The sequence below is a fragment of the Puma concolor genome, chromosome B4 (genome assembly GCF_028749965.1).
Source record: "Puma concolor isolate L17-30 chromosome B4, mPumCon1.1.hap2, whole genome shotgun sequence".
NCBI lineage: Eukaryota > Metazoa > Chordata > Mammalia > Carnivora > Felidae > Puma > Puma concolor.
In genome coordinates this window covers 82,777,108-82,789,989 of record NC_141673.1, presented here as the reverse complement: position 1 = coordinate 82,789,989, position 12,882 = coordinate 82,777,108, and the positions used below count along the sequence as shown (strand labels likewise).

General features: G+C 39.7%; 1 protein-coding gene across 3 annotated transcripts in view; it reads left to right on the top strand.

Moving 5' to 3' along the window:
- LOC147579257 (uncharacterized) overlaps positions 1–12,882 on the top strand; it is a 54,345-nt gene that overhangs the window by 35,386 nt on the left and 6,077 nt on the right. For all 3 annotated transcript variants that reach the window (XR_015253715.1, XR_015253714.1, XM_086713798.1), the window contains exon 4: positions 10,173–10,248. Coding sequence is in view for 1 of the 3 variants with exons in the window: in XM_086713798.1 (XP_086569924.1) it covers positions 10,173–10,248 (76 nt within the window). In the remaining 2 variants the exon portion in view is untranslated. The remainder of the gene's footprint in view (positions 1–10,172; positions 10,249–12,882) is intronic.

Sequence of the window (12,882 nt, the reverse complement as noted above, 5' to 3'; positions counted from 1 at the left end):
AAATGTAGATTTCTGACACAGTGGAGTTTGCAGACTGGCATTCATTTTGCTACAGTTATAGATGTAATGCATACAGTCATACTTGAGATCGGCTAGAGAAGGGAACAGCACTTGAAGCCTGCAAAAAGAAATCTAGAGGAAGAAAAGAAATTCCTTTAAGACAAATGTTCCTTTCAACCTGACCCTGTATTTAATGCTACCATATTTATTGAAGTCATCGTATTAGTTTATATAGCCCCAAGTCTATCTTTACCTGATAATTCCTGGACCTTCTTCCTCATAAGTTATGTGACCTTCTGCTTATACCCTTGGGAGTCTTTGATCACCTTAAACTTTTGTCCTGGAATTTGTTTATTTTGAAGCATAAGTTTTTTTTTGTTTTTGTTTTTTTTTTTTTAATTTTTTTTTCCACGTTTTTATTTATTTTTGGGACAGAGAGAGACAGAGCATGAACGGGGGAGGGGCAGAGAGAGAGGGAGACACAGAATCGGAAACAGGCTCCAGGCTCCGAGCCATCAGCCCAGAGCCTGACGCGGGGCTCGAACTCACGGACCGCGAGATCGTGACCTGGCTGAAGTCGGACGCTTAACCGACTGCGCCACCCAGGCACCCCGAAGCATAAGTTTTTAAGGGGAGAGTCCCTTATTGGTGGAATCCTTTGCAAAAATCCTTTGCAAAAAAACATGAGCTAGAATATTCTTTTCATAACTCTACACTCCACAGCAGCAATTTGTTCTTACATGATGCAATCTCTAGTTTCCATGCATCACTTGTCAGAGGATGACCCAAGGATGACCATCCAGATAAGGCAAAAAGTAATTGGGGGAAGGGAGGTGACCACCAAGATGAGTGCTTTGAAAAAAAAATTATCATTTGAACCTTTGGAGACTCAGTAGCTCAACCTGACAGCTGGGTGGGTGGGAAGCAAAGGACAAGAAACCTGTTTCAAGGTTAGTTCAATGGTCTAGGAAATAGGTATGGCGTTTTGGACTAAGATGGTAATGTTGACATACTTGATTCAGGAATATATTATATTTTGAAAGTAGAACCAGTAGGATTTGGATGTAGGGATACAGAAAAGGGCCAGATTTGATTCCTGTGGAAGAAGCCATGCTTACCTGGAACTTCACATGACTGGACAAATGTGCCTGAAGGTAAGTTTAAAAACTGAAACCAGCCAACTAGAAACCAAACAGAAAAAAAAAAAAAAAAAAAAAGGAATCGGGAATGAATACCTTTTTAACTTAGTGAAAATTGAACCTGTCATGGAATCAACAACAACCATAAAAATCTTGAGGTGCCTAGCTGGCTCAGTCAGTAGAGCTTGCAACTCTTGATCTTGGGATCGTGGGTTCAAGCCCCATTTTGGGGGTAGAGTTTACTTTAAAAAAAAATAAAAGTCTAACAAGCTATTTAAACTACCAATAAAAATCTGCATGAAGTTTCATCTTGTTCAAAGGTTACGTGCAAAACCAAGGTCCCCAAATTAATGCTGAACAGCCAGTTGGTTTTCCTACTTAACAAGGAGACTTCAAAATGCAATCACCTGGGGTCCCTGAGCTGCTCAGTCAGCTAAGCATCCAACTCTTGATTTTGGCTCAGGTCATGATTTCACGGTTCTTGAGACCGAGCCCCATGTCAAGCTCTGCACTGACAGGGTGGAGCCTGCTCGGGATTCTCTCTCCCCTCTCTCTCTGCCCCTAACCTAGCTCACACTGTCTCTTTCAAAACAAATAAATAAATTAAAAAAAAAAACAAAACAAAACTACAATCACCTGACTACCATACGCTACACCCCCCTGCTGGTAAGTAGGAAAATTACCTCTGGGTAAATGTATGCTAAGTGATGGGTGCTAATTTTGCCCTAAGCAAAATGTATGAGATAGGCTGAGTATGTCCTTTTATGTAATATCCCTCCTTTCCTTGATGCCTAACTCACTTCCACTCACATCGACTATCACCAGCACCCAGAGTTTGCACACAACATCCCATATACAGTCTGTATCCTAAGAAATAACATTTCATTTTCCTAGGACTCATGAAAACCCTCTTTTATGTCCCGTTTGTTAAGACAACTTAACCTTGTGACCTGACAGTGTGAAGCAAAGGGCCGGGTACTTGAAACTTAGGTCTCTCAATAATGTGATGATTTTAACTAAATACAGACTTTTTTTCTCAGTAAGAGAAATTAAGTGTCAAAATTTTAGATAGGACTAGTGATGAGAAAGGCACACAGAATAGAAGAATATGGTAGAAGATATGAAAAAGTAAAGATTTCTCATCATACCAGGCTATCCTGGCAAGCATTGTGCTCACAATATTCCTTAACTAGGCTTTCCCACTCCCCCACCTCCCTTCACCTGCTTCCCCTCTGGAGAATGGTGGTTGCCCTGATCTCCTGCTCCAAGAAAACAATGCATGGCGAGTGGGCCAGATGGCCAGGGCCCAAGAGAAAATATAGCAACCTTGCTTTTCCAGGAAAGTGCAGAAGAAAGCTTGTAAGCCTGGAGTCAGGTTTTCACTATAAACAATAGAGGAAAGGTCAAAGATTATTTCCAATCACAGTCACCAGGGAGACAGTCGCCAAAATACTTAACTATCAAACTCTGGTTTTATGCCCAGAGCTCAAGCAGAGAGAACACAGGGAAGTCCAGGTACTGGCAAGCAGCAAGAACCCAATACAAGGTGCGTGTAGGGGGGCCTCTGGTGCCATAAGCCAGCACTCAGGGTTGGCTTCTGAAGGAGATAAAATGGTCTTAATGCTCCAGCAAGACTGCTAAGCTTTACCTAACTATTATCCCTAAGAAAACTCCCAACATTCTTGAGTGCTAAGGAGACTGTGTATTGATGGGCTTTTTAGTCTGTAGTGTATATTTCCTTACATGGCTGTATTATAAAGGGGGGTGCTCAGAGCTCACATCCAAGATGGAAAGTATTCTTTTTTTGAATCAAAACTTTATTTTTAAAACAGCTTTAGGTTTGCAGCAAAATTGAGAGGGAGGTACAGATTTCACATATACTTCCGGCACCTACACATGCATAGTGTGCCCCATCACAACAGCCCCCCACCTCAGAGCAATGCATTCGTTATATTGATGAGCCAATATTGACACATCATAGTCACCCAAAGTCCCTCATTTACGTTAGGGTTCACTGTTGGTGTTGCATATTCTCTGGGTTTGGACAAATGTATAATGACATGTGTTCAGCATTACATGTGTTCAGCATTATGATATCATACAGGGTTATTTTCATCGCCTTAAAAATATTCTTTACATAAGGAATTAATTTTAAAAATAAGACTTTTGTGAACATGGAAATATACTAAAATTTGATTCCTTAGTTCCAAACTAAAAGTTTTCTTTACTTCCTTTTCCCACTTTATGTCAGACAAATGTACCAATGTTTCACTTATTGAGCGGCCTCCCTTGATATTAACATATTTAAGACTTCTCTGAAAGGTCAAAAAGGGTCAAGTGATTATAGTATTTTCATCATCACATCATTCCTTGCTCCCTTTCCCACCCCACCCTCCCCCACCATCCATGTCTCTTTTATGTTAGGGAGATAGTTTCCAGTGTGCCATTTTATATGCTCTGTTGTGACATGTATTACAATTCGGGCTGAAAAGCTCAATGTGAAACCAACAAAGTGGACATAGAGACACTTTAGATAGCAGTTTCTACCTCTCCTATGCAGGCCCTCATTAAACTCTAATAATGGAATTGTCTTTTTTCATCTGTCCCCCACCAGAGGACGACGGTGAACTGTCCCTATGGATGGCACAGATGGGATTGTTTTGCTCACTCTCGCATCCGTGGCAACAATGCCAGACCACAGTGGGAACTCAGTGAATAAGCTGCTACTTGAGATTTTGTCTTTGAGCATAGTTGACACACAATGTAACATTAGTTTCAGGTATACTACATAGTGATTGCACAAGTTTAGACTTCATGCTAAGCTCACCACAAGGGTGGCTACCCTCTAGCCAATACATTGTTATTACAATATCATTGACTATACTCCTTATATGGTGCCTCTTATTCCTATGACTTATTCATTCCACAACCTGAAGCCTGTATCTCCCATTCCCCTTCACCCATTTGCTGCTTGTGAGATTTTTATACCGGCACTCTGAACGGCGCGAGTGGTCTCTCTGACCAGCATTCTAGATTTCCTGATCAGGACCTGGGGGAGGCAGGGTGCCATCACTGGCCATGAGCTACCCTCCCTATAGTGAGGAGGCCACATTCAGCTACTGCTTTGTCAGAGATAATGGAAATTTCCTTTAGCAGCCTGCCGTAAATCAAAGACATGAAACATTTTTAAGCTGGAAGAAATCATGATCTACATTGGCTACATAAAGCATCAGCTGAGTATAGGGCTTCCTTCTTTTAATTCCTTTGGTCAAGGAACTCTTACTACAGCAGGTTTCATTGTGTTGCATGGAGGGAGAAACAGGATACAGTCCTCTATCTTTTTCTAGGACACAGTGTTACCATCTTGCTATTGGCATTAAGAGTAGTTTATTCACAGACTTTCCTAAGTGAACTATTTTCTAGAAATATTCTCAGAAAACAATACCTGTTTCTGACTACAGGGTAACTGATCAAGTCAAAAGGGAAAAAAAGAAGGCCAAGAGAAATGTTTTCTCTGGGGGTCAGCACAGCACAGCTGGTTACATCCATCAGTGGGACTTTATGCCTTCCTTTCTATCCAATATCAGGTAGGAACCACTCCCAGAGTAGATCTTACACTGAAGTCAACACAACTTGTTTATTAACATTAAGTTACTATGAGGAATTTCATCCAAGTCTCTTTTAAATTTTTTTTTTTCAACGTTTATTTATTTTATTTTTGGGACAGAGAGAGACAGAGCATGAACGGGGGAGGGGCAGAGAGAGAGGGAGACACAGAATCGGAAACAGGCTCCAGGCTCCGAGCCATCAGCCCAGAGCCCGACGCGGGGCTCGAACTCCCGGACCGCGAGATCGTGACCTGGCTGAAGTCGGACGCTTAACCGACTGCGCCACCCAGGCGCCCCTCCAAGTCTCTTTTAAAACTCACATTTCACATTTCAAAGTCAATGGTTATAGACCTTAAGGATAGTGAATCCTGAAAGCTGGCGAGTGTCATATTCTATGTGCCATGGAGGTCACAGAGTTAGAGCCACAGTCTCTTTTACCTGGTGATAAATTCTCAGTTATTCATTCTGCAAAACTTGGTCCAAATTGTGTGGCTTTTTTGTCATTTGGCTCCTCGTCTTAAAAAAGAAATGCTACTGACAAAAATAAATTGCATCAACTTGGAATTTTATAAGACTATTCCATATCCAGACTATCACATATGGCAGATTAGATGCTGTAAATGACTCTCCCAATAAAATAAATAAAATGTTGGATAAAAAATATCTTTTAAAACTCCTGAGATGCAGGAAAGTAAGAAATATTCAGACCTTTAAACCAAGTCAAAGCACTCTCTGACAGCAAGTAACAGACTGACTCTCCCTGGGACCTCCAGCCTGAATTCATATTGTCACTGTGATCCAAAAATACAAAAAACAAAACAAACAAAAAAAAAAAAAAAACAAAGTTAAGCAAAAAATGTTATTCATACTGGTGATATTGTTCCTTAGATGTCTAGCAAAAGAAAATAAAATCCAGGCCTCAAAAATTTGCATAGATAAATATCCAAGGAAAAGGAATAACTCAGTTGAATATTGCAAAATATAAGGAAGCAAGGTGCCATGAATAAGAGATGGCAGAAACAACAGGGAAAAAAGATCCCAAAAGTCTTCTGATGTTGGAACTATCAGGCACAGAATATAAAATAACTATATCTAATATGTTTAAAGGAATAGAAGTGAAGACTCAAAATATGAGGAAAGAACATGAGACTCTAGAGATGCACGAAAAGATTTTTAAAGGAAGCAAATAAAATTTCTAGAAGTCAAAAATTGAATTGATAAAAAGATCAAAAGAGAGGCACCTGGATGGCTCAGTTGGCTGAGCATGTGACTCTTGATTTCAGCTCAGGTCATGATCCCAGGGCCATGGGATTCAGCCCCGCATGGGTCTCTGAGCTGAGCATGGAGCCTGCTTGGGATTCTCTCTCTCTCTCTCTCTCTCTCTCTCTCTCTCTCTCTTTCTCTCTTTCTCTCTTTCTCTCTTTCTCTCTCTCTCTCGTTCTCTCTCTCTAACTTCACAGAATTGTTAAAAGACACAGGTCTGGTAAAAATAAACCAAACTAAAAAGCAAAATGAGAGGAAAAAAAGTCTGTACCTAGTTACAGCTGCAAACATCAAAAGATAAAAAGACATGCAGAGAGAAGACACATTACCCACAATGGAATAATAATTACTCACAATGAAATACCAATTAGGCCAACACCCGACTTTTCAACAGCAATGATGGAGGCCAGAAAATAGTGGAATAATATCTTTGATAGGCTTTGATAAAACAGCTGTCAATCTATTAGTCTATACCCTTGAAGAACTAGGGAGAATTAAAATACATTTTCAGACAAATAAAAACTGAAACACTTTGCTACCAAAAGAACTCACTGAAGGAGTTTCAGAGGAAGGACTCAGTTGCAAAAGAAATGGTGCTCAAAGACATCAGGACATCAGTGACTGTTTGTAATAACTGATAACATTGGTCGTAATGTAATAAAAGTCAGTGGTAATAATTGGCCTCAAACACTGTGATAGTAACTTATAAATAGTGAGGGGTGGTCAGAATTAAAACATTCTAAGGGCTTTGCATTTTTTTAAAGTAAAAATACTGAATAACTAAAGTCTGACAACTATTCCATTAAAATAGTCGGAATAACCACAAAAATAAAAAACAGAGTATATTAAAAAAAAACACAGAGTATATTACTTTTGAGTTAGTATACGTGAAAAAAATCATATAAGAGGAAAGGAAAACTGCATGAATTTGAAAGGCAACAATATGAGGAGGGAAGGCAGAAAAGGTCACACAAAGAGCTATAATCCGAATATTTCAATAACCACAATAAATGAAAATGTATTGATTTTTTCCATTAAAAGAAGGCAAATGTCAGACTAGATTTTTAAAAATCCAGCTATCTAGGGGCACCTGGCTGACTCAGGAGAGCATGCGACTCTTGATCTCAGGGTGGTGAGCTCAAACCTGGTGTGGTGCCTACCTTAAAAAAATAAAAATAAAACTTCAGCTGCTTAAAGCTGGTACTCCAAAAATGTAAGAATGCAGAAAGTTTGAAAATCAATGGAAACCAAACTGATAATCAATGAAATAAATCATTCACTGTCTCGTCTCCGAATTTTCTAGTTTTGAAATTAAGCTAAAAAGAAATGACCCCCACAGTCACCATAAATAAACAGTTACTAGGCAATGCTGCACGCAGGTATGTGCTGCTGAGGCACTCAGGGAAGAAAAAGAAGCAAACTCTAAACTTTAGAAGTTCAAAACATCATGAATTCTCTAGCCATAGATTTTGTAATGGCATGGTTTTTATATCTTGCATAGGAAGTGTCCTTTTCTTTTGGAAAAAGTACCTTAAGATCAAGATTTTGAAAGTATGGGATCATCTTCTATTGTTTACTTCTGGGTTTTTTTTTTATTTTTTTAATATTAAAAAAAATTTTTAATGTTTATTTATTTTTGAGAGATAGAGCACGAGTGAGGGAGGGGCAGAGAAGAGGGAGACACAGAATCTGAAGCTCCAGGCTCTGAGCTGTTAGCACAGAGCCTGATGTGGGGCTTGAACTCATGAACTGTTAGATCATGACCTGAGCCAAAGTTGGATGTTTAACCGACTGAGCCACCCAGGTGACCCTATTGTTTACTTCTTTGATCATCTTGTTCACCAAAAAGAATACAGAATCTTAAACTCTGGCAACACCTACCCTTCTTAAATTATAATTGCTATCACTTGTTTCAGAAAATAGAGGTGGGGGGGAGAAAACCCACCAAAGTTCCTACATATTTAAATGGACAGTAGCTTTGTAAGTGACCCAATTGCATATTCATAAGCTATCCACTAATCTGTTTCAAGATTTCTTGATATAATTTTTTTTAATATTTATTTATTTCTGAGACACAGAGAGACAGAGCATGAGTTGGGGAGGGGTAGAGAAAGAGGGAGACAAAGAATCCAAAGCAGGCTCCAGACTCTGAGCTGTCAGCACAGAGCCTGACCCAGGGCTCGAACTCACGGACCGTGAGATCATAACCTGAGCCAAAGTCAGTCGCTCAACCAACTGAGCCACCCAGGCGCCCCGTTTCAGGATTTCTTTAAGAGTGTGTGTGATAAAATGGAATTTGAAGTGTTCCATCTCTTCAACCCTCTCGAGTCACTGAAGTGCTTCCCTCTTGAGACCCAAGTAAGCAAGAGTAGTTACTTCTGTTAATGCTCTTAAGATTGCCACAAAGGAGAACAATTCACTCTAGTAATGTTCATGACACCTCTAACTCATGAAATGCAAGACCTGAAAGGGACCATAGGGAGTTTTGAGTCTGACCCTTCTTCACTTAACAACTGAAAATCTGAAACCCGGAGAAATGAAATGATTTTCCCTAGGTGTCCCAGCTGGTTAATTGCATTAGGGACAAGAACCCAGATCTAACTCCCTCCAATTTGAAAACATTCTACCACTTTCCATTTACCATTCTTTGGGTAAAACCTAATTTTTTAAAAGTTTTGAATCTGGTATATTTAACACACAGTGTTATGTTTGTTTCAGGTGTACAATATAGTGATTTGACAATTGCATACATCATCCGGTGCTCATCAAGTGCATGCCTTAATCCCCATCACCAATTTCACCCATCCCCCCACCCCCTCCCCTCTGGTAACCATCAGTTTGTTCTCTGTAGTTAAGAGTCTGTTTCTTGGACGGGGCGCCTGGGTGGCTCAGTCGGTTAAGTGTCCGACTTTGGCTCAGGTCATGATCTCACAGTTCGTGGCTTCGAGCCCTGCGTTAGGCTCTGTGCTGACAGCTCAGAGCCTGGAGCCTGTTTCAGATTCTGTGTCTCCCTCTCTCGCTGCCCCTCCCCCGTTCACACTCTGTCTCTGTCTCAAGAATAAATAAACATTAAAAAAATAAAAGAGTCTATTTCTTGGTTTGTCTCTCTCTCTCTCTCCCTTTGCTCATTTGTTTTGTTTCTTAAACTCCACATCTGAATGAAATCATATGGTATTTGTCTTTCTCTGACTGACCTATTCTGTATTACAATTTTAAATACCTAACGAGAAGAGTACAAACTGTTGACTGGAGGGAGATTTCTATTTCCCAGACTCATCAGAATGATGGATTCTAACTTTCTTGGGTCATTATCTCCAAGATGCTACAGTGAAGCAAATGGCAATTTGTCCAGATCCACATTCCCTTTCATTCCTTCCTGGCACCATCATTGTATTCACAGGGAGTTCAAAGACGAACCTCAGAGCCCCAGCAGACAGGGGGAAAGGGCAGGGGTGGCTAATTTTCCAAAGGCAGCTTCAAACATGTTGCTAGTACTTTATTACATTCTTTCCCTAGTAATCATCTTACTGAAATGGTCTTTTTATATTTAGACAAGATGAAACCTTTCCTTAGTGTCGACTTTTTCTCTCCTCATCTGAAAGAATGTAGGAGAAATTAAAGAGGATATAAGATAAGTAACTAAAAGGCTTAAAGAATGGGAATGTTTCTTTACAGGAGACAAATGAGGTGAAAAAGAGACAGCTAGGTGGCGATTTAAATGCAGAAAAAATACAGTAAGAGGTACTGTAAGATGGTCTCATTGAAAAGCAACATGTTAATCTTTAAGGTAGCTTCAAATTCAGAGTTCTGTATTATTATATTGCCACTAATAATAATAATAAGCTATATACTTGAAAAATTCTGTAAGTATGTGATTAGCTTTGTAAGAAACTGTCAGTGTATTTTTCAAATTGCCTGTGCCATTTTGCAACTCCATGAGCAATGCATGAGAGTTCCAATTTTGCCACATCATTGCCAGCACTTGGTATTGTCAACTTAAATTTTTTTAGCCATTTTAGTAATTATGTGCTTTTTGTATCCTATTTAAAAATTCTTTGCCTAATGCAAGGTCATAAAGGTGTTCCCTAAGTTTTCTCTAGAAGTTTTATAGCTTTAACTCTTATACTCAAGTGTAACCTTGATTTTTTCCTCTGAAATTTAGTGCACAAGACCAAGGAAGGAATGGGCCCAGGAATCCTTTGGAGGAAATATGGAGAGCATTGGCAATAGTTGTTAAGGTGAGTAATATATAAACATATATGTATTTGCAATTTATAAATAAAACCAATAATCATTTCAACATTTCTTGACATTCTGTGTGTAATACAGATTTTCCTCGATTTATAATGGGGTTATGACCTGACAAACCCATTGTAACTTGAAAAGATTGTACGTCAAAAGTGCATTTAATACACTTAACCTGCCTTACGTCGTAGCTTAGCCTAGCCCACCTTAAACGTGATCGGAACACTTACATTAACCTACAGTTGGGCAAAATCATCTAATACAAAGCCCATTTCATAATAAAGTGTTGACTGTCTCATGTAATGTATTGCGTGTTGCACTGAAATGGTTGTACGGGTATGAGTGGTTGCATAAGTGAAGCAGTTGTTTACCCTCATGACTGGGACCTGCGGCTGCTGCTTTCTGAAATCATGAGACAGGGTCACACTGCATAGCCTGGGAAAAGATCCAGATTCTAAATTCAAACTATGGTTTCTTTTTTTTTTTTTTTTTTTAATTTTATTTATTTATTTTGAGAGAGACAGAGATAGCGCACAAGCAGGGGAAGGGCAGAGAGAGAGGGAGAGAAGGGATCCCAAGCAGGCTCCACACCAGCAGCACAGACCCCAATGCTGGGCTCAAACTCATAAATCGTGTGATCACCACCTGAGCTGAAATCAAGAGTCGGACGCTTAACCAACTGAGCCACCCAGGAGCCCCTCAAAGTATGGTTTCTACTGACTGCATATGGCTTTCAAACCTTCATAAAGTTGAACCATTGTAAGTCAAACCATCGTAAGTTGGGGACCATCTGTACACACAACCATGAATTGTGGGCAAGGACGACTGTCAAGAAGTAGTAGACCCACTGACTTCTTTCTCATGCATTACCATTTATTTAAAGAGATGAGGCAAAAGAATTTGAATACTGATTCCAGGGGAATTCTACCAAACATTTAAGGAAGAGTTAACACCTGTTCTCTTGAAGCTGTTCCAAAAAATAGAAATGGAAGGAAAACTTCCAAACTCTTTCTATGAAACCAGCATTACCTCGATTCCAAAACCAGACAGAGACCCCACTAAAAAGGAGAACTATAGACCAATTTCCCTGATGAACACGGATGCAAAAATCCTCAACAAGATATTAGCCAACTGGCTCCAACAATACATTAAGAAAATTATTCACCACGACCAAGTCGGATTTATACCTGGGAAGCAGGGCTGGTTCAATATCCGCAAAACAATTAATGTGATTCATCACATCAATAAAAGAAAGGACAAGAACCATATGATCCTCTCAACAGATGCAGAGAAAGCATTTGACAAAATACAGCATCATTTCTTGATAAAAACCCTCAAGAAAGTAGGGGTAGAACGATCAAACCTCAAGATCATAAAAGCCATGTATGAACGACCCAACACTAATATCATTCTCAATGGGGAAAAACTGAGAGCTTTCCTCCTAAGGTCAGGAACAAGACAGAGATGTCCACTCTCACCACTGTTATTCAACACAGTCTTGGAAGTCTTAGCCTCTGCAATCAGACAAAACAAAGAAATAAAAGGCATCCAAATCAGCCAGGAGGAAATCAAACTTTCACTCATTGCAGATGACATGATATTCTATGTGGAAAGCCCAAAAGATTCCACCAAAAAAGTGCTAGAATTGATTCATGACTTCAGCAAAGTGGCAGGATATAAAATCAATGCACAGAAATTGGTTGCATTCCTATACACTGACAATGAAGCAACAGAAAGAGAAATCAAGGAATCAATCCCATTTACAGTTGCACCAAAAACCATAAAATACCTAGGAGTAAATCTAACCAAAGAGGTGAAAAATCTATACACTGAAAACTATAGAAGGCTTATGAAAGAAATTGAGGAAGGCATAAAAAAATGGAAAAAGATTCCATGCTCCTGGATAGGAAGAACAAATATTGTTCAAATGTCGATACTACCCAAAGTGATCTACATATTCAATGCAATCCCTATCAAAATAACACCAGCATTCTTCACAGAGCTAAAACAATTAATCCTAAAATTTGTATGGAACCAGAAAAGAGCCCGAATAGCCAAAGCACTCTTGAAAAAGAAAACCAAAGCGGGAGTCATCACAATCCCAGGCTTCAAGCTATACTGCAAAGCTGTAATCATCAAGACAGTATGGTACTGGCACAAGAACAGACACTCAGATCAATGGAAAAAAATAGAGAATGCAGAAATGGACCTACAAAATGTATGGGCAACTAATCTTTGACAAAGCAGGAAAGCATATCCAATGGAATAAAGACAGTCTCTTCAGCAAGTGGTGCGGGGGAAACGGGACAGCGACATGCAGAAGAATGAACCTGGACCACTTTCTTACACCATACACAAAAATAAACTCAAAATGGATGAAAGATCTAAACGTAAGATAGGAAGCCATCAAAATCCTCGAGGAGAAAGCAGGCAAAAACTTCTTTGATATTGGCCACAGGAACTTCTTACTCAACACATCTCCAGAGGCAAGGGAAACAAAAGCAAAAATAAACTACTGGGACCTCATCAAAATAAAAAGCTTCTGCACAGGGGCACCTGGGTGGCGCAGTCGGTTAAGCGTCCGGCTTCAGCCAGGTCACGATCTCGCGGTCCGTGAGTTCGAGCCC